Source organism: Aspergillus caelatus (genome assembly GCF_009193585.1).
Source record: "Aspergillus caelatus strain CBS 763.97 unplaced genomic scaffold BDV27scaffold_127, whole genome shotgun sequence".
Taxonomy (NCBI): Eukaryota; Fungi; Ascomycota; class Eurotiomycetes; order Eurotiales; family Aspergillaceae; genus Aspergillus; species Aspergillus caelatus.
In genome coordinates this window covers 10,974-32,661 of record NW_022475390.1, presented here as the reverse complement: position 1 = coordinate 32,661, position 21,688 = coordinate 10,974, and the positions used below count along the sequence as shown (strand labels likewise).

Below are 21,688 nucleotides of genomic sequence, written 5' to 3'. Positions count from 1 at the left end.
CTAGGTTTGAACGTATAGCACGAGCGTAATTTAGGTTTTCAACTAGTCTTTTAGAGAAGGCAACTAAAAGGTAAAATAAAAAGTATGAGAGACATCCAGAAAGTATATGAGCAAAAAGAAAGATCAGTGCATCATCCGTGAATCGAACACGGGCCTCATCGATGGCAACGATGAATTCTACCACTAGACCAATGATGCTTGATTGATGTAAAGTGTTTCGCTTTGTGGCATCATAGGTGGCAGGTGCTTCAGCAGTAGTCTCAAAAAACAAGAACAGTGAATAGCTGTCCAGGTGCTGTGAAGCCATTTTGCGAACTTATCTCGAGAGCTAATCAGTCATTGGACTATCGGACATAGTATTGCCGAAGAGCCTCCGCATCTTCCTTGGTAGCATCTGCAATAAAAGCACAGAAAACGCATAATCCTCAAGTACTATGACGGAGTTTCGGGCAAGCAATCCAGTCGCATACTTTCAAGAGACGGACACATACATATGATACCAGATGCAGGTTGCTGGTGTCAGGCCATGGTAAAAGACTTGAGAGGTGATGTCAGGAACGCTGAGTATCCTGACAAGTCATCCTCTGCACCTTTATCCTGGCAAGCACAGCTTTTAGTTTTGTGGGGAAGCGTCGTCGACTGCCCCATCTAGCTTTCCACATAAGGCCACGCCGTTTGTCCATCCGCACAAAATGGCGGCAAGCAATTCAAAGTCAACCACGGTACTGAGTTGAAGCTGCTTCTTAGGGGGGGGGCCTGAGCCCCCTGTCGAAGCACACTCTGCCTTAATCTCTGGTCAGCGAACAGAACTCAATTCCTCAGGAAAAAAAACATGGGGAACGCATGACCTCAATGGAAAGTTGAAGCTCAAGTGCGGGGTATGATTTTGAGGATTCTGAAGATGGAGATTCCGTGCGCAAGTCGCGGGAACTGCTGGGGATGAAAGAGATCGGCGGTTACTTCCGAGCGCTTGCCGGGGACCTCGGACATGTGATACGTGTAATAAGAAACTGGTTTGTCGCTAATGCTCGTCTCTTTGCTTTTTCTCCTTCATTTGACTTTCCTGGGCTAAGATGGGGGCGGACGGAGAAGTATCCAAGGCGCATGGGCCTATTCGTCCAACAATTCGACCGCGGAATTTGTAGACTTATGCAGACAAAAGGGACATGACCTATGGCGAAACTATTGACTGTCTTACACGGACTCAAGTTTGACCCGTCAAATATAAGTAGTAATATTATTGGAACTAGAATGACGCAGGGTACTCTGTACCATACGTCCGTATGTGTTTACATTGCCTTTGTATCTGGATCGGTATGTGGCTACTGTAACTCCGGTAAGCCGTTCGAGACATTTGGCGCAAACAAAGCGTAAAGTTCGTAGAACTAGTCTTTTGCTGTGAAAAAAAAATTTTTTTTTGAATTTTTTTTTTTTCTCTCATGCAGGAAAGGGAGGCAGAGTTTATAGTCTCCCTGCATAACCAATGGGGTGACTGGACCAGTAATTGAAGTCGCCGGGCAATGATTTAGAAGTGCCCGATTGGGAGGATAATTGACGATCTCTATCTCGGACGTTCACCGGCCAACCCCTTGATTCCCCCTCCCTTTTTGCCTCCTCGCTTGCTAACAGGAGAAAGAATTCAATAACAGAAGAATCGTTGTACGATGGTGAGATATGGTAGAATAGCAATACCCTTCTCAGCATGAACATTGATGGTGCTAGTTATGAAATGTAAGGTGGTCAGATATGAGCTATCTATCCCCGGGCTTATTGATCCAGATGATCTCCCGGCCCACCCCATGAAATGTGGAGAAAGCCGTTCCTTGTTTCCTTTTGAAGATCATTGGACTAATTCCCCAGTTTGGAGGTTATGCAGCTCAGGAGGGTCCGGATTCGGTTTTCGTGCTGAAGTCTGTACACGGCAGATGGCATCCCTTGAGCGCCCATTGGGGGTTTATTCCTTTTTCCTAAGCGAAAGTAAATGCATGTTTTTGTTTCAAACTCCCTGGGCGATGACTCTAACAGCCTGAAGTCGTTATTATGATTTTTATAGTTTGAGGAACTCAAAGTGTACTCATAAGGTTCCACTGTCCCGTGATATTGTTATTCAACTATTGTTAACCGTTTTGCTTTTGCTTCCTTTCCTTGGTGATACTACACTCCACCTGCGCCGCAGCCACTCTTTTGGCCATGTCCTCGGGAACCAATTAATCGCTCATGTGTTAACCGAGCTTGTGACTATCCTTCCCTCCTCGACTGGGGCTGCGGTGCCTATTTGCCCTGTCGCCTTGTATTGATATCGGTGTTCCCTCATGCATGGCTTGCGACCCGGCACTTTTTGACCCCCCAAACGCACTCCGTGTTACTATTTAATTTCTTTCGTCATAGGATACTGACCATAGATCTGGATCTGGATCCATTTTTTGGTAGCGACATTCCTTCGATATAAGCCTAGTTAGGCTGCCCCCACATTCCAGGTCATCGCTTCAGACGACTTCAACTCTCATTCTGGAACACCTTCCGTGAACGATTAATTTTCTCCTATTTTTCATTTGTGATCGTCTTGGTGGTTTACTCGACCATTGTTGGGACTGGTTGCCCAACGCTTTGTTGCACTGTCAAACCGAATTGTTAAGGTTGCCTGGTCAAAGACCAGATATAGCCGAATAAAACGACATCGCCTGGTGAATAGTGATCACTGTCCTCTCTTTTTCTCTCTACTCGAAACAATATCAGTACCCTCTTTCAATACAAGTGTGTTACATCTCCATCGTGGCCATATTCTTATTCAGTATTTCCGTCATCCACAATGGAATCTATTCTCAGGAGAAAAGGCACGAGTATGAATAGGCGTGGATCTATTTCCCAACTGTTACATATACAAGTATGTCCTAGACCAGAATATCCCTTATAGCAGAGGCTCATAAACACCCCTTAGAAACCCACATTTTCACTAATCCAGGAACAACCGACTCGGTATTATGACTTGGTGGACTCCCACGGCTATAATGAGCCATCATCTCCTTCAACCCATTGTCAATACATTAGCCCGGAGCTAGAGTCGGACATCAGATATGCTTGCTCATTACTTGTATACCGAATTGAACGTGGCGTGCCGTCACCGCCAGCCAACCAATCATCTAAGCCGTCGACCCGTCTGGGAAGTGAGAAAGGAGACCATTCTAGCGCCGCACAAGAAGGAACAGTACCGCAAATTGATTCGAAATACTTTTCTCCAAAGGTTGGCGCCGAGGTCGCCGCCTTGAAAGATAAGCTTGACTCGGGTGTTGGATTAACCCAACAACCTAGCAGACAGACGATGCGATTATTGAAGTCATCTCACTCCGATGCACGCTCCGACTCCGGTGAGCGCACATCGGGATCGTTGTGCAGTCAGGTAAGGAGCACTACCTCTGGCTCCGATACCAGTAATGCAGAAAAACCAAATAGTCAATCACCAGTCAAGGATTCCCCACAAGACGAAAAGCAAAACGTGATGGGTAGTTCCATAAGAGATGCTCAAACGAAAGACCAGGATACGATGTCATTCCTTGCTGGCACATGCAACTCAGGCCTAAGTTCAGATGAGGCATTAGAGGACATGGAAGTATTCCTTAATCCTGATGTTGGCTTAGACTCGAACGGAATTCCGAGCTTTACCTCACCTTCGACATTCCTTGATAGCACCTCGCCAAGCTTTGGAGTCTCTAGTGGCCTCACTCAATGTGGACAGCCAGAGCCAATTGCCCAGTCGAACTTTCGTGGAGATAGGCTAGGGACTATGGCAGAACTTGACCCGTTACAACCCGGGCCAGGTGAAAACGAGCCCGGAGTTATCATCGATGGCAATGGATTCGCGCGTGTTCTAACAGCTGCCGAAGAGGCGCAGCGTAATCTCAATCTGCAACAAGCGGTCATGGCAAAGATGAAATCTAATGTGGTTGAATCCAACGCGAATGCATTGCCCCAGACACCGAAACAAGCCTTCCTGCGCAAAAGTTCCCAGTCGGAGCACCAACCCATCCCTTCCAGACTCCAAACTTCCTGCTCACACAAGAGCAAAGCAACTACGCTGAATTGGAAGAGCCACACAGAAACAACTTCACCCTCCAATAATAAGCCAACTCTTTTCCAGAAGATTACCGGCCTTTTTAAAAAGCGAAGGGCCCCTGACCAATGCAAACCATGCTCTGGTGGAACAGCCCTTTAGTATTGCCCACTGATAATGCTTTTGTTATAACTCTGCGTCGGGAATTCCCTGAATTCCGATATATTTTCGTTTTTCTTTTTCTTTTCTTTTCTTTTCCTTTTTTTTTTTCCACATCGGACGCCATTAGCGATAGCATCTGTATTCGTCACCATGTAGGGGGAGCCTTGATGTTCTGTTTCGACTTGTCGTACTAGCAAAGCATGATGCACCTGCTTTATTAGTAGTATTGCATCTTTTTTTTCTATTCTCGCTTCCTCTCTCCCCCCTCCCTTACCCTTCTTTTTCACCAGATCACATCGGGCCACAGTCCATAGGAGTGTTTTCTATCAAGATACCAATATTGACTGCATTATGCATTTCCTGATATTTTCCGTTTCTGCCATATCCGGACTTGCAAGCATACTGACATGTTCATCCTTGTCTCTCCATCCAATCCAAAAGGCCGAGAAATTCAAAGTGTACTGAACATCATGAGACTGGCTTAGCGACAATGTAGCATAATATGCCTGACGTGGCACAGCCCTCAACTTCTAGTCCGTACATGCTGGTCAACAGGGAGAGGGACAGTGTCCAATGCGTGCCTTTTTTTTTTTTTTTTTTGCAAGAGTTCGAAATCCTCTAAGCCCTAGCTTGGAAAGTGGGGTAATATGGCAAGTCAGCAAAAGAGAGACGTGACGTGCTGCATGTCCAGCGTGGCATTCCAAGAACCCATGCAAGTGAAAGGCGTTGTTGTTCCTTGATCTGCCGACGGCACGTGCAGTGATGGCCTGCAAGCACGGGTAAGGCATTTATGAGTTTATCGACTCATTGACGAGACCTAACTGTGGCATTCTTCCCGTTTCGTTTCTATGATATCGTCGACAAGTGCGAATGAAATCAATTTATATCCCTGAGACATGCGCTATTGTCGCGAGCATTCAACCGAGCCATTTCTATCTTCTGTGTAGTTTGCGTGCCTCGACTACTACGTGAATGTTGTCCTAGTGTTGCTTGATTGCATATGATGTTGCCTAGTTATTGGCGGGGTGAAGGAAGAGGTACATGATACATCCCACTTTTGACAGGTTGCAGGGGTGTAGGGCTTGCCTTACGTAGGTAGATAAGCAAAGGAAAACCCCTCAAGATGCGAATATTCTCATTGATTGGTCTTATGGTTCCTATTGCCCGTCTTCGCATCCACTGCTCCGTGTTCTTGCCCAACTAACACTTGTAAAGAACCACAACTTGGTCACCCTATCCCCATCGCTCTACATTTTGGGCAAATGTTATGATCCTTTCTGGAGAAACCTACATCTGCTAAGGCACTGCTACATTTCGGATGCTCTGAGTGGGCCTCTTAGATTCACACTTCAGGATTTCTGTCGGGGAAATTGTATGATTTGTCTGCTGGTGGCGCTGCCATGGTTGAGAGAGACAAATAACATACGAAAGTCCTCACCTCCAACGCTAGGCATTGACTGAGAATGGTCACTAGGCGGCTTGCCACGCCGGCCAATTCACCGCCCGCGCTGTATATATCGGACGTATCGCAAGTATTGTCCCAGGTAATCCGGTCGCCCGTTGTCGGGATATGCAGTCGAATGGCTTCTATTACTGTCTTTGGAAAGATTTTTCTCCTCCATATTTTTGCATCTGCTGGCACATGCTTTCAAATCTGGAGAATGTCGCTTGTCTAGGAAGCTTTCAGGCATTTACGCATACAGGATACATGTGTGACGACCCGTGATGGCAGGGATTGTTTCTTGATCTCCATCGAACACAGCCTGCAATGTTGAATTTGTCTCTGGTGTACGTGGCGCCACTATTATTACGATCCAAGCTGGCAAAGGAAACAGAACGATCGACTGTTGAAGCATATAAACCCAGGTGTTGCCGGCCTTGAATAGCTAATCTACCCAAGCTCAAGTTCATGCTCACTCGATAGATCCTAAGGCTCCTCAACCTACTCTAAGGTCTGCTGCATTCCTTAGATACAGCTCTTATCCTAGTTGCTTACCCCCTCTAGCTTACCACTAAGTCTTCTATATTAGACCCTTTCAATTCGTCAAAATGCAACCCAGCGACAACATGATCCACCCCGAAGGCCCAGTAATCATCTCCATCCCGAAGAATGCAAAAGTCCACATCGTCGGCGAGGCAAATGCAGACTTCCGCCAAAGGGTCACCGTCGAGGAGATTGGCAAAGGCAAGTACATCTTCGAAGGCAGCGGTGAAGGCAAGGCCATGACACTTGCGGGAGGAAAGGAGAGCGTCGACCTTGAGGCTATCGAGGACCCTGGATTTCGCACATGGAGATTCGACTTCGAGAACTCGATCTCTGGTGCAGAGAACTCCTTTAGAACGTCAAAGGTGCTGCGTCCGGTCTACAACACCGTTTACGATGCCGACTACAAAGTTCAAAAAATGGAGTGGAAGATTGCGAGCGAAGATAACATTGATGATGATTACAACGACGCGATCATCACTGTCAGCGCCGACATTTAAGTGTCTTTCGATTTGGACTCGGTGAGGCTTTGAGGAAATACCGGTTGAGCTCTAGCGTCGTGGACTTGCCCTGTATTTAGCATTCGCTCATCCAGGTGAGCCTTCCTACATATAGTTTACCTGGTTGAAAACGCTCCAAAGAGAATGCGTCTGTGGATATGATGTGACGTCAAATAGATACTCAATTATCAATCATGAATATTCAATATCCCTTACTGTTACTATAGATCAGTAGAACCGAACTTGAAAGCTGGGCGTGGTCCACAAACGGTTAAGTTGAAACCTGGGCTCAGAAATGCAGATCCAACCAATCAATTGCCACATGGAAGAGCCTAGCTTAGCAAATTTTGACTTGTCACAATTGGATTGTTTTGTTAATTAGAGCTTTTTGTTCTTTTTATGTGTTAAGTTAGATTTATAGGTGTAGGCTCATGTAAAAGTGAACTGAAAGTGGAGATCATCCCCTTAGCCGTTCTGTAGGAATGGGGGCTACTGTGTATAAGAATTCGGGTACACCGGAATCTGGAGCCAAATCTCCGCACGCGGTTCTTTTGAATCGAGTCCCGAGTTTCTCTCTCACCTCGAGCACAGAATGTGAAGCTTTTTCAGCTTCTTCACCACCCACCCTAATATACCATAATATACAGTATCCCTATAAAACCTCCAATTAAAGATGATCCGGTAAAAAAATGAGACGCAAATTTCGAAAATCCCTCACCCACCTCACCGTGTTCGGGTGTATCCTATTCCTCATCCTCTTCCTGAACCGCTCGTCCTCACCATCGCCCCTCAAGAAAAACCCCCAAACATACCCATGGACTAAAGTCACCTACCAAACGAACTCGGGGGTTCTCCCACCGGCCCGCGGCATCTGCCCGGGCCTCAAAGAATCCTCGAAACCAGCCCTCGTGATATCCCGAGTCGAAGCCGACGGCGATCCCTCCTGGCTCGAAGCCCTAAACAATAAGTACCACCTCTGCGTCTACGCCGTCGACGCACCCGAGGACCCTAAGTCCAAATACCTGCAGGTCCCAGCAAACCGCGGCCACGAATCCATGACCTACCTGACCTTCATAATCGACAACTACGATCAGATCCCCACGCGCGGCGCCGTCTTCGCCCACGGATCCCGCTTCGCATGGCACAACGACCACCCGGAGTACGACAACGCCGACCTCCTCGCCGCCCTCAACATCCCCACCGCCCTGGAACCATGGGGCTACCACAACCTCCGCTGCGACTGGAGTCTCAGCACCTGTCCCTCCCATGTCCCACCGCAAGGCGGCCTCCAAAACGCTTTCAAAGCCGTCCTCCAACCCTGGAGTGCGCGCGCCGTATCCGACGTCGCGCTCCCCAAAGCCCTCCACGCCCTATTCGGCCCTGGCGCCAGCAGGCAGGCCAAGCTGGGTCGCACGCACACCGTCCGCTCGCAATGCTGCGCGCAATTCGTCGCCGCAAGGGATAACATCCGTCGCCATTCCAGGGAGGAGTATGTCGCGTTGCGACAGTGGTTGTTGGATGCGGGGACTCATCGCAATGCGGCGCCGCTAGATGATCGCACCTCCGGCCGTGTCTTGTCCTACGTCTGGCATATTTTGTTTATTGATCAGAATCCTGTGTCGGGGGTTTCGGAGGGGGTGGATTTGGAGGCGTTGAATCGTCAGGCTTGTCCTTCTGCCAAGGATTGTTATTGTCGGTTGTATGGGAGGTGTGGACTTGATCGGTGTGTGTCGCCGGGCTCTTGCGTCGGGCAGTATCGTCTGCCGAAGGGCTTGAGGTTGCCTGATGATTGGGCTGCTACGCATTGAGGGTTGTGTTTTGGATGATGTCTTGCTTGGGATCTCTTTTGGAAGGAGTAGGCTCTACTTGGAGTCTGTAACGGGAATTATACCATTTATTGTCTCATTAGAAGCTATGGTCTTGGCATGATAGGGCTCTCTGTACGATTAGATGAATATAATATTTCATGAATCTTGAAAGTGACTTGGCTTTATAGACGCCTCTTGGTACGCTAGTTGTTCAGCGTATGCCATTGCAAATTCGCTCTATACCCATGATATGAAACAAAAAAACACCTGTATTAACATTTAATTATGAGTAAAACCCGAGAACAAATGAAAAACTCTTCTCCCTAGCAAAGCAGGAAAAGACCCAATTTGTATTATCCCCATTATTTCCACCAGATCCCTACTGCCCTAAACAATCCCTCTACCCAATTGACAGCTTTCAAGCCCCTCCCTCAGCGGCATTCGCTCCCTTTAGCCTAGTTTTCTATAAGACCCACTAGTTAGTCCCACATGCCCTAAACGCTTATAGAGGACTTAACTCACCCCCAAAGGAGGCGTAAGCACGAAACTCAATATCCCAGCCACCAAAAAGAACAACCAGACATTACTCATGGCATCCGTAATCTGGGGTGTGACCAGAGCTCTTTCTTCCTCCGACAACGCCTTATACGTCCGACTACTAGTCCCAGCAACGAGATTCGTGATATCAGCCGCACTCAGCGCAGGCATGGTCTGGGCCACTTTCTGCAACGCAAGATTCTGATAAATAGACCCAGCCATAGCAAGGAAGATAACCATGCCTAGATCCTGAGCTATAACAGTATCACAAAATATTAGTATACTCATATATCCTAAGCGCGGATTAACTTAGAACCGGGGGCTTTCATACAAATAGCCATTGCACCCACGGCATTCGGTATCTCCTTTAGTGGAACGAGGGATTGGACGACGGCGAACCCGGCGACAGCGTAGCAACCTGATCCGGCGCCGACAAGGATACAGTATCCGTAGATTTTGGCGTTGGAGGTATTGAGGTCTGCGGTGTCTGTATGTTCCCCATTCCTCCCATCTTTTGTTAGTTATTATTCTGTGTGTTATGATTATGGACTTGGGGGAGGACAAGTGAATACTGACACAGTAGTCCTGTTCCGGCAACGACGAGTGCACTGCCGAAGAGATGCCAGGGTAGGATGTAGGGTAGTTTGGGCATTAGTGCTCCGTTGCCCATGGCGAAGACGACCATGGAGATGATGAAGGGGAGGAGGCGGACGCCTGCGTCTAAGGGGCCGTCTCCCTGTTAGTGAGTACATTATCAGTTAGTTCTGTATTAGTATGTCTCTATCAAGGACATAGGTCACGAACTCGTATAAATTGAAAGAACAATGGAATGTAGTAAGTCATTGCCTATGTGCTATTAGTATCAGGCAGCCCAATGTCAGTGAGAGAAGGGGTATTACACACCAGCACAATACCAGACACCAAGAACATCTGCAGCTGAAGGTTGACCAAGATAGGTCGTTTAAAGAAATGCGCTGGATAGAGCCGGTTATCCTTATCCACGCCTGGATGGATTCTCGCCAGGCCAATACAGACGATTAGAAGGACTCCCGCTACAACCCAGAGGGCAATCTCGTTCCCGGAGCTCCAGGCATACAGCGTGCCACCGAACGTGATAGCCATAACCAGACTGGCAGATCCTGCAAGGAACATGGTTGTCATGATCCAGTCTACCATACGACACTTTTCTGCCCAGCTTTTGGACGGCTGCGGGTCGACACTGGGGACAAGGAGGAGATAGGATGGGGCGAAGACGGCCCCGATAGGGAGATTGATGTAGAAGGCCTAGAATGATTATACATATGAGTAGAAGTTAAATGATCTTTGTCAGATGTTAGGATAACTTACCCATCGCCAGGTCGCAGAGCTATCTGCAAACGCACCACCGACCTAGAACCATCAATCGCCGTGCTCAATCATTCATCAAATATACTTAAGATGATGGATAAACCTACCACCGGGCCAAGAACACTTCCGATTCCCCAGATAACGGTGCTTCCAGCCATATAGATTGGTCGCTCTTTCAGCGAAGTCAACATGGCCACAAAACTTAGCGTCCCCGAGTACATCCCAGATCCGCCCACCCCGGCGATGACACGGCCGACCACAAGGGCAGTCATATTTGGGGCCGCGCCACACACTGCACTTCCAATTTCAAACAGTGCGATATTGAACAGATAGACGTATTTGACGTTGAATACTCCGTAGACCTTGCCCCATGGTAGTACGCACATAGTGCCGAGAGCAAACCCCACTCCGATCCATGGAAGAAGTGACACTTCGCCGAATAAGTCGAGGATCACGGGTTGAATGTCGGCAACCTGTTTTTTCATCCTTTAGCTATATTCTCTTGCATTTGTTTATACAAGGAACTAGGGTATGGGGAAATATGGTTACGTACGATGGTATTGTCCAATGCGAATAGAAACGTAGTCGAGATCATTGAAGCATACGCAATGGCCCACTACATCAAAATTAGTTACAACCTTCATAACAAGAGCTAACAGAAGGATACCTTCCATCCATGAACTGGACGTGGCGACGTATCTTTGGGAACGACATTCTCGCTGGAGCCCGTGCTGGAAACATTGCCGTTGCTACCCTGTTTTTCTGGGTCTGCATCGACGAAAGGCATGGTGAAGGGGAGTAGTGAGAAGTAGAAATTATTGAATCATCCACATTTAAGCTTACAATATACAAAATTTCAAAAGACAGAACACTTTACTCGGGCGTTGCTGCATCTATCTGTTTATATAGAATTCCCAAAATGGCCAGTTAGGGCTCCGAACGGCCGCTCCAACTCCGTGTCTTACCGCCATATCGGCCGCCTCAACTCCGTGTAAGCTCATCATCTCCAGTCAACTCTCGATGTCCATTTGACAGCTCATTTCCTTTCTTGGATGGAACCACCTTCACTTCTTGGTTTTGCGTTTCCTTCTCCTCGGGAATTCTACGTGAATGGACGGTCAAATACTCCTGAATTAGACCTCGATAGTCTTGTGGCCGGTACGGAATGAACCATTCTTCGAAAAAAGTCTTCTTCCGGCGTGGATTGAGGCCAAGATCTTTCATGAGAGTGTCCAAGTACTAAGGCAGAATTGACCCCTGTCAGTATTGCATATCGATGACACGGTATCACGTAGGGGGTGGCTAGCTTACCGAGATGTAGTCGTAAATAAAGTATGAATGTTTCTTTCCCTGTTCAATATATCTCTTGCGGGTCCACGCGTTAAAGGTTGCCGCCTCCACCTCCATTTCCTCCTGTCCAGGAACTTCCATCCAGCCGTTCAAGAACGCAAACCCCCAAAGGGCTTGAAGTTCTGCTGCCAGCGGCGTGAAGGCAGAGTGGATGTGACCTGGAAATAAGATCGATCTGTCCCCTTTGGCTGCCAGCTCTGGAACGATGAGACGACGGTAATGCCGATTTGGCCCTTGACTATGCTTTTTGTGCTCCAGCGAATCGAAAGGGGAGTTGTTCAGAATGGGCAGCTGTGCATTTACCTTCTGTTCTGCTTGCGCATCCAACACCGTCCACCTGGAAAACGAGGAGGAGTCGTAATGGAGACCTAATTCTTCCTGCAGCAGCGGACTGAACGTGCTATAACCCTTCTCAAATCCAGTGCAATGAATCACTATGTCAGTTGGCACGGAAAATCCGTTCTTCAGGTTGACCACATCAAGGTGCGAGAGTGACTCTATCTCCGTGCGATGCACGGTGACGTCGCCGTCGTGGATGACCTGCCAAAAGTCGGGCACGGTCGCGATCCCGATACCCCCACTGCCCCAGAAAAGTCTATATCCGGGAGTCAGCTTATAAAGCTCGATTGCACAACAAGAGAGAAAGCCCGTACCCATCCGTGTGAGGCCAAGGCCGCAGATGCTCGGTATGTTCACTATCCCCGAACCGCGCATATCTCGCTGCCAGGCCCGTGGCAACTTGCCAATAGACACGCGTAAGTGATCTCCCAACCATAGTGCGTTGCAAGAAGCTATCCCAGAGCCCAGTGCAACTCATGATACTAGGGCTAAAGCTGGATGCAAATCGAGTAGAGATATGATCCGATATATGCCACAAACCCATGAACGTCGGGGCGAATATGGAAAACGCTCCGGAGGCACTGGGTCGGATAATCCAGTCAACCTTCTTCCCAGCTTTGAGCAGCTGGTATACAGTGTCATAAGATGATTTTGAAGCTCCCACCACTGTGGCTCGCTGGATTGCGTCGCTCTCAACTAGGGACAAATTTGTGGCCATGTCTAGAGAGTGGATGACGGGTTTATCGAAATTCTCTCGAGGCCATTCCGGTCGGATTGGGCTGGAATTAGCCCCCGTGGCATAGATCAACTTATTGCATTCAATTGGTCGCTCTCCAGACTGCGTCTCCACGATCCAGCCTTGGTGGTTGGCATTTCTGCGCACTTGAGTCACACGAGTCTGAAGGCGAACGTGACGCATGAGATCATGATCTTTGGCGAAGCTGACCAGGTAGTTGTGGATAGCTTGCCCGGAGATGAAGCCGTCCGAAGAGATACCTTCCTTCTTCATCGGATAGAAGGAGTACTCAAAGAGAGGATAGTTGATCTGCGCGTAGAGACTGGGGTAGATCCGCTCCTGACTCCAGATCCCACCAATTGTCTCCCCATCGTCCACCACGAGAAGGTTAGTCTCTGGGGCAAGCTTCAGGTACGTTTGTGCTGCTACCAATCCATACCAACCTGGCGGGGTTAGTGGAAGTGAGACGCGTATACAAGAATATTGGTTGCTACACTCACCAGCACCCACAACAAGGACGTCTACCTGCTCCATAATAGCTGCCACTAATATCTGTCAAATGGAATAACTCGGTACAATGTGGAAATGTCAACAACACTTCTAAGATTGGAATTTGGCGTCCGTTAAAACCCCAAGACTGACGAAAAGAATCTGACGCGATCGCCCCCTCCTTTAGGTTCCATGCGTTCCCCTCCCTGCCATGATTGGCGCTGTCTTATCCTATTCGGCCTTTTCAACGGAAGGACCATTGTATCAGAATGTGAGGAATTCGGGTGTGGGATGCAAAACTTGAAGGTATCGGCCGCTTCTGACCCGTCTTCATCGTGCACAGTCCGGCTTACGCCCCCAACATAAGTAAGCCGCACAATACTCTTAATTGCCAACATTAGGGTGGCTGGGATATCAATCCTCCCGTCTGCTTGAGCCACCCCGGGAGCCGTTCGTCAAGCAGTCGTCTTCGTATGGTGGAGAGCGACGGACACCGACGTCCGTCACGGAACGAATTGGACGGTGATATCTGCGAAGTTCCGGAACATGCCTGCGGGGAAAGCAGCTTCTGTAGAAACTTTCCGCTAACCTTCCAGAGCCAAGGGGAGGAGAATACATACGAAAGTCTCGGTGTGTAGGAAAGAATATGCTATGTTCCACCCTGGAAAGAGGTATATATTTGGCCTCTCACGCTCGGAGGCTGTAGGATTCATACAGCTTTTATCATTCATCAACCGCTATTGTAAAAATAGACGACAATGCCTTATGTTAAAGACAGCTCCTCCTCGGGAGCATCTGATTCCGAATTCACTCCCCAGGTGCTTTACAACAGCCAGCGAGTCGTAAACGACTGGGAGTATGCTGGGGGCGATGGAGCTACAAGGAACGAGCCGCCTTTGAGCGAGCAATTGGAACCTATTGCAGTCATCGGAATGGGTAGGACATGACAAGTGTATGCATTCTTGCGAGTGTAGCGTTAACTATAAAACAGGATGTCGGCTTCCAGGGGACGTCACCTCGCCCGCCGATTTCTGGAAGATGATGCTCAACCGGGAGACTGGCCAGACGCCAAAAGTGCCCCCCTCGCGGTTCAATGTCGACGCACATTTTCATGAGAATAACGACCGCCCTGGTAGTTTTGGTGTGTTAGGTGGCTATTTCTTGAACGAAACGTTGCAAGAATTTGATCCTAGTTTCTTTGGCCTAACTCCAGTGGAGGCGATGTGGATGGACCCCCAGCAACGGAAGCTCCTCGAAGTGGTCTATGAGGCGTTTGAATCAGCTGGCGTCAGCTTGCAGCAGGTTTCAGGATCCGATACCGCCTGCTTTATGGCAACCTTTACCTCCGACTTCCAACAGATGTCGTTCAAAGAACATAGTTTCCGACACAGTCTAGCTGCTACTGGCGTTGATCCCGGGATTATCAGTAACAGGATCAGTCATGTCTTCAACCTCCAGGGCCCTAGCATCGTGGTCAACACTGCCTGTTCTTCGTCTGTATACGCAATCCACAACGCTTGCAATGCACTGCGAACTAAGGAGTGCTCTGCTGCTGTCGTGGGTGGAGTGAACCTTATCTTGACCGTCGACCAGCACATGAACACTGCCAAATTAGGTGTCTTGTCGCCTACATCCACCTGTCACACTTTTAACGAATACGCCAGTGGCTATGGCCGTGCAGAGGGGGTAGGTGCTGTCTACCTGAAACGACTCAGTGATGCCGTCCGTGATGGAAACCCAATCCGAGGGGTTATCCGATCCAGTGCAACAAACAACAACGGTAAAGTTTCCGGCGTAGGCATCACTCACCCCAGCTATGCCGGTCAATGTGCCGTTATTCAGCATGCCTACCAGCGTGGGGGACCACTGGACCCAGCATTGACGGGGTATTTTGAGTGTCATGGCACTGGAACCGCAATTGGTGATCCACTGGAGGTGCGCGCAGTGGCAGATTCGATGAATGACTGGCGGTCGGAAGACGACGAACCGTTGATGATTGGCGCTGTAAAGACAAACATCGGTCATAGTGAAGCTGCTAGTGGGCTCTCCGCCGTCATCAAAGCTATTCTGGCGGTTGAGCGCGGCATCATCCCACCTACTCGAGGAGTGACCAAACCGAACTCAAAGATAGATTGGAAGGGTTGGAAGGTCAAGGTTCCAACTGAGCCAGTGCCTTTCCCAGCCAATATCCCCGTTAGGCGAGTGAGCGTGAATTCATTTGGATATGGAGGGACGAACGCACATATCATTATAGAAGCAGCTGACTCCCTGCTTATGGCGCCGCAACTGTACAGGTATACTGGTCGCCATTGTAGGCCCCGAGCCCGCATAACCAGGAAAGCCCTTGAACGAAACCGGCCATTTCTATTACCATTCTCAGCTCACGATAAACCGACCTTAAAGCGGAATATTGAAGCACATGGATCAGTGGTCCAACAGTACAATCTGCTTGATCTTTCCCATACTCTCGCCAATTGTCGTACGCGCTTCCCTAGTCGGGCATTCACCGTTACAACGAACGCCCAAAAAGAAGCTACTTTCGATGGCGACCTGCAGCAATTCGTATTCGCAGACAAGAAGAAGGCCGAAGCGCTGGCATTTGTCTTCACAGGGCAAGGGGCTCAGTGGGCCCGAATGGGTGCAGAGTTGATGACATACTACCCCAGCTTCCTCCAGAGCATCAAACGTATGGATACGGTCCTAGAGGAACTCGAAGATGCCCCAGAGTGGACGCTGGAGGACGCTCTATTGGAAGATGCGAAAACGTCGCGTGTCAACATGGCCGAATTTTCGCAACCCCTGTGCACCGCAGTGCAGATTGCTTTAGTTCAACTGCTGAGACTATGGGAAATCACTCCATCCGTTACGTGTGGGCATTCATCTGGTGAAATAGCGGCTGCATATGCCGCTGGACTTATATCAGCTGCAGAAGCTATCGTCCTGGCGTACTACCGCGGTAAAGTCGTGCGTGATATCAATACCAACGGATCCATGCTTGCTGTCGGGCTCGGAGCAGAAGCTGTGAGTCCGTATATCAAGGAATACGGTGGGTCTGTGGTTGTGGCATGTCATAACTCCCCGATGGGTGTCACCTTGAGTGGCAACGCCGAAGCTCTCGAAGCCATACAGGGAAGGCTGACGGCTGAAAATGTCTTTGCACGACTTGTGAAAACGGGTGGCAAGGCGTACCATTCCTACCACATGAAACCAGCAGCAAGCAAATATGAGGCATTAGTCAGGCGCGCTAGGAAAGCTGGATACTTGGACGGCCCCAAAACCTCTGCGAGAAATGTGAGGATGGTCTCGTCTGTTACCAGCACGGTTCTCTCAGATACCACTGTGCTTGACGAAACGTATTGGAGTGCAAACCTTTTGAGCCCAGTCCTGTTCACACAGGCTATTCATATCATCTGCTCGAGCGCTGAATTCTCCCACATCGACACACTTATTGAAGTCGGACCTCACTCAGCACTTGCTGGTCCGATTCGTCAGACGAAGACCGAGTACGGCTTTGAGAAGCATCAGTATCTTCCTTCTCTGGTTCGAAATGAACATTCGGCTACCTCGCTGCTGAAGCTGGCGGGGGAGCTGTTACTACGTGATTATCCTTTCAATGTCGAACGTGCGACTGCGATCGAAGAGGCTTCTCCGAGTGGCAAGATTTTCTGCTCCAAGGGCAGCCTGATTGTCGACCTTCCCCCATACCAATGGGACAAATCCAAAAGGCTCTGGGCGGAAGGGCGCGAGAGTCACGAGCACCGACAGGCAAGATTTATGCGGCATGATATCTTGGGATCTTTGGTGCCAGGCTGTTCGCTGGCAGAACCTTCATGGAGGAACTTTCTTCGTATTCGTGACCTGCCCTGGCTAAAAGATCACTCGCTTGGCGGAGAAGCAGTCTTCCCCGCGGCTGGATACTTTTCAATGGCAATGGAAGCCATCACGCAAATTACTGAGAGAGCCGTCTTGACGACCTCCATCGAGGGATACATGCTCCGAGATGTCAGTATCAAACAAGCGCTTGTCACACCAGATGATGATACTGGCATTGAGGTTATGCTCAACATGCGTCCCTCCACCTATGCCCCGACCGAGGACCAAAACCTCTGGTGGGACTTCAATGTTTCTTCCGTTGCTGAGGGCGGACACTTAAAGGAGCATATGGCCGGGAGCATCGCTATCACCACCCGTCGCTACGGACCCTCCATGCAAGTTGTCCCTAACCTCCCTCAACGTGCCTCAGGCAAGTCCTGGAATCGGGCTCTCAATACTGTTGGTTTCTACTATGGTCCAACTTTCCAGGATATGGAGAACATCCGTTTTGATGGCAAGACCTACGCTGCCACCTGCGATACCCGTGTCAAGACCACTGTAGAAGGGATGATAGGGGAATCACGACATGTCATCCACCCTGCCTCTGTTGATTCTTGCCTACAGCTTTTAATTGTGGCTAACTGGGCTGGCCGCAGCACCATGATGACGTCGGGTGCTGTGCCTATCCAAGTGGACGAAGTCACGATCTGGCAGCCTACTGCCGAGCAAGTCGATGGCGGGAAAGCGACCGCGTTTTCATGGATCTCCCCCCGCGGGGTCCGAGCTTTCAATGGCCATAGCGAGCTAAAAGCTGACGACGGCGAGCTTCTCATGCAGATAAAAAACATGAGATGCATGGCGTACGAAGCTGCCGTACCCCAGCAAGCTGGCGAGCCGGCAAAGCCTCAACCATATGGGGAGATGGTATGGAAACTAGATGTTGACTCCTTACGTGGAAAGGTCGATTTAGATATTGCTTCCTTTGCAGAACTGGTCTATTTCAAGAAACCAGGTTCGAGGATTCTAATTTCAGGAGAAGAAACTGTGGAAGCTGTGCTGGCCAAGTTACCCTCAGCATCCACGGTAACTGCAGTGGCGCCTACAACTGAGCTCGTTGATCATATGTCAACAAGGTTTAAGGGTGTCAAAGGCTTGACTATACAAAAATGGGACCTCTTCGAGGACTTGGAAAGTCAATCGATAAAGGAGGGATCCTACGATCTGCTGATTGCGCCCAACGATTGGCATGGCAATATCCATATAGTACAAAGGCTTCTTGCTCCAGGCGGGAAGGCCGTTCTTGACGTTGATGGAATACCTGCCGGTAGATACCCAGAACTTAATATTCCTAGCACATGCATCTCCTTAGGAAACGGCTCAACAATTGTCTTGCCTGGCAAAGATGCGACACCCAATGGTACGAGCCATGCTAATGGCGCCTCTTCTCACACAGTCCATCTGGTGTATCGCGAAAAGCTCTCGGATATTATGAATGGGGTTCGCATTATGTTGGAAGACCGTCGGTGTCACACCATAACAAGTAGCATTGTTGACTATGTTGATGCAGGTGGTGTCGTTCTTGTGCTCGCTGACCTCGAGGGACCGCTCCTTCAAAATATCACTGAACAGGAGTTTCACGGGCTGCAACGAATCACAAACACGGCTAAGGATCTCCTTTGGATTACTGCAGGTGGTCTTCTGGCGGGCAAAAATGCAGAGAGCGCCATGGCATCGGGCTTGATCCGATCTCTCACCTCCGAACAAGTTTCTCTAAATGCGACGCTGATCGACTTTGACATGGAAACGACGTCGAACGATGACCTCTTCCGCATTTTGGGACAGAAGGTTATGGACCAAATCCATAGCCCACGGTCAGTTGATAATGAATACTGTGTTTCCCGAGGCGAAATTTTCATTAGCCGACTTGTTCCTAGCGACATCATTAACAACACGTATTCGCTCGATGAGATGAAACCGCGGTCGACGATCTTTGACCCGCAATTTCCCATAGTTGGAAAGTTACAGTCTGGAAGAATATATTTCGAGATGGATAGCCGGGCTGAGGATCCTCTTGATTCTGAATTGGTCGAAGTCCGCGTGCTGTCGACTGGGTTGAACAAGGAGGATGCAGTTATCATCTCAGGAGCAGATTTTCCAACTGAATTCAGCCATGAGATAGGCGGTACTGTGATCAGAGCTGGGGCTGCAGCAACCGGATTTAATGCAGGTGACAAGGTCGTTGGATTCAGCTTCGACAAGTTTGCCACGGTACAGCGAGTTCATCAAAGTCTTTTACAGAAGCTCGATCCGGGAGAGTCTCTACCGGAGATGACTGGCCTTCCCATGGCTTACGGAGCAGCTTTATACGGTCTGCAAACACTTGCACACCTTCAAGCGGGTGAGGTGGTCCTTGTTTTGGCGGGGACTGGATTAGCTGGGGCTGCTGCCGTGCACATCACCCAGGCCGCGGGTGGCTATCCATATGTGATCGTCGATGGCCCGGCACAGGCGGACTATGTACGATCCCACTTTAAGCTTGACGCTAATCAGGTTCTCGTTGGTTCGGAGGTCTCCAGACTCCGACATGCGAATGGTGATTATAAGGCTGATATCATCTTTTCATCTGGTTGGGTGGCTGCATCTGTGGCACGAGAAGCCTGGAGATATATCGCACCTTTTGGTCGCTTCATCAACTGCGGTCGGAAGGATGTCCTCTCCCGCAGCACACTTGACACCGTTCCACTTCACCGTGGTGCGCAGTACCTTTCCTATGATCTGTTGGAGCTCCACGAGCACAAGCCGCAGGCCATGGCACAGCTACTCGCAGAGACTATCAATCTCTACCGACAGGGCAGCATCTCTGCACCGTCACCCCTATGTCAGAAGAATATAGCCAATTTGGATGAAGCAATTGCATCATTCTCAGACGGCTTCGAGGCCGGAAAGACCATCATTATGCATGAAACATCGGAAAGGACGGTGAACCTTCTTCCTCCCCGGCCTCGCCTGAGACTGCGCGCCGATGTCACATACTTCCTCGTTGGATGCCTTGGAGGATTAGGTCGGAGCTTGACCTCGTGGATGATGAAGAAGGGAGCCCGCAACTTTGCATTTCTGTCCCGCTCTGGAGCCGACTCCAGACAGGCTTCCCACCTTGTAGACGAGCTGAAGGATGCAGGAGCCACGGTGCAGGTCTTCCGAGGAGACGCTGGCGTCAAAGCGGAAGTGGAGGCAGCCCTTAGTGGTATTCCCGAAGACCGTCCTGTCCGTGGAGTTATTAATGCTGCCATGGTGCTGAAAGTGAGTGACATACCATACCATCAAAATTCATCTACCCGACTGACCTGTTCAAGGATGGGCTGTTTCACAACATGCCATACGAAAACTGGACAACCTCCATCCACCCAAAGGTATCCGGCACGAGCAACCTACACCAGGTCCTGAAAGACACCCTTCTGGACTTCTTTGTAACCATCAGCTCCGTGTCCGGTATCCTGGGGACGCCCGGTCAGAGCAACTATGCCGCGGCAAACACCTATTTGGACTCACTTGCACGACACCGTTGCGCACTCCAGAAGAGCTCGGTGTCTATTATCCTACCGATGATTCTAGGCATTGGTGTTGTCGCAGAGAATGTGGAGCTGGAAGATTCGCTGAAGCGAAAAGGCATGTATGGCATCGACGAAGATGGTGTATTGAATGCATTCGAGATCGCCATCATCGAGCAGGGACGTGGTGGCATCTCGGATCATCTAGTAGTGGGCTTAGATCCAACAGAGCTCGTAAAAGCGGCTCAGGAGGCAGGAGACGATGTTGAACCCTTCTGGACATCAGATGTCCGGTTCAGTCATACCGTCCATGCTATGAAATCACGAAGCAACGATGCGTCCGCAGGCGGTAGCCAGAGCATTCTGACATTGCTACAGGACCTATCAGCCCGTGAAGCGGTTGATGCCGTACGGCAACATTTTGTTGCCAAGCTGGCTCGCATGCTCATGTTGAATCCAGAGGATTTCGAGGAAGAGGGCCGCTCTGTGGCGAGTTATGGAATTGATAGTATGATTGGTGCGGAGTTACGCAATTGGATTTTCAAGGAGCTGGCGCTTGACATATCATTCCAGCAGCTGTTGGGTCCGACATTGACGATCTCGAAATTTTCGGAACAGGTGTGTGCGAAGCATGGGATGGAAGTTGTGTAGAGATCGGGCAGGGGTAGCTTAGACGAAAAGAGAGGTATCTGGACTCGATGCTTCATGATGAAATGCAAATTGTCAGTGATCATACATTGTACATATCTGAGAGTGTCTAGGCCGCTACCTTACCAAGTGGCGCTTAGGCTAGGCCTACTTGGGAAGGTGGCTGTCAACACCTCTGCACCTCCTCTTAGTACTTATACATGATTGCCCTCGTTGCCTTCGATGATATCAAACTAGGCTTATTACACCCCGGGTCAAGGCCTCCCACTGCAACAATATGGTTTACACTATATTTATAACGAGTTTAATTATTCCAAATTTAACCTGTTTAGTTGTATATGGGGCTCTTTTCAATATCTACCATAGTTCTTCGCACGCT

The 21,688-nt window shown here is 49.4% G+C and overlaps 6 protein-coding genes and 1 non-coding gene across 7 annotated transcripts; 4 read left to right on the top strand and 3 right to left on the bottom strand.

Annotated features, from left to right (window-relative positions):
- Positions 1–127: 127 nt before the first annotated feature.
- On the bottom strand, positions 128–198 carry BDV27DRAFT_t136. Its single transcript has one exon. It is a non-coding gene; the product is annotated as a tRNA-Gly (tRNA).
- Positions 199–2,868: 2,670 nt separating this feature from the next.
- Positions 2,869–4,484, top strand: BDV27DRAFT_12992 (uncharacterized protein). The gene has a single exon (XM_032067316.1). It carries the CDS (start codon positions 3,320–3,322, stop codon positions 4,208–4,210), a length of 891 nt encoding a protein of 296 aa, XP_031926007.1. The 5' UTR covers positions 2,869–3,319; the 3' UTR covers positions 4,211–4,484.
- A 1,678-nt stretch (positions 4,485–6,162) lies between these two features.
- BDV27DRAFT_13042 (uncharacterized protein) lies at positions 6,163–6,906 on the top strand. Its single transcript, XM_032067408.1, has one exon. It carries the CDS (start codon positions 6,260–6,262, stop codon positions 6,692–6,694), a length of 435 nt encoding a protein of 144 aa, XP_031926006.1. The 5' UTR covers positions 6,163–6,259; the 3' UTR covers positions 6,695–6,906.
- Positions 6,907–7,245: 339 nt separating this feature from the next.
- BDV27DRAFT_130707 (DUF3431 domain-containing protein) lies at positions 7,246–8,618 on the top strand. The gene has a single exon (XM_032067474.1). The coding sequence runs from the start codon at positions 7,384–7,386 to the stop codon at positions 8,500–8,502; it is 1,119 nt and encodes a 372-aa protein (XP_031926005.1). The 5' UTR covers positions 7,246–7,383; the 3' UTR covers positions 8,503–8,618.
- Positions 8,619–8,843: 225 nt separating this feature from the next.
- BDV27DRAFT_165764 (major facilitator superfamily domain-containing protein) lies at positions 8,844–11,173 on the bottom strand (the record flags this gene model as incomplete). The annotated part of the gene is made up of 9 exons (XM_032074016.1): positions 8,844–8,965; positions 9,025–9,293; positions 9,371–9,526; positions 9,616–9,775; positions 9,844–9,885; positions 9,943–10,323; positions 10,387–10,428; positions 10,494–10,859; positions 11,054–11,173. The coding sequence occupies 9 exons, from the start codon at positions 11,171–11,173 to the stop codon at positions 8,921–8,923; spliced, it is 1,581 nt and encodes a 526-aa protein (XP_031926004.1). The 3' UTR covers positions 8,844–8,920.
- A 194-nt stretch (positions 11,174–11,367) lies between these two features.
- On the bottom strand, positions 11,368–13,345 carry BDV27DRAFT_159271 (cofactor FMO1 FAD enzyme; the record flags this gene model as incomplete). Its single annotated transcript, XM_032072843.1, has 4 exons — positions 11,368–11,625; positions 11,698–12,331; positions 12,390–13,254; positions 13,312–13,345. The coding sequence occupies 4 exons, from the start codon at positions 13,343–13,345 to the stop codon at positions 11,368–11,370; spliced, it is 1,791 nt and encodes a 596-aa protein (XP_031926003.1).
- Positions 13,346–14,058: 713 nt separating this feature from the next.
- Positions 14,059–21,312, top strand: BDV27DRAFT_159270 (type I polyketide synthase; the record flags this gene model as incomplete). Its single annotated transcript, XM_032072842.1, has 3 exons — positions 14,059–14,236; positions 14,292–20,413; positions 20,467–21,312. The coding sequence occupies 3 exons, from the start codon at positions 14,059–14,061 to the stop codon at positions 21,310–21,312; spliced, it is 7,146 nt and encodes a 2,381-aa protein (XP_031926002.1).
- Positions 21,313–21,688: the final 376 nt, after the last annotated feature.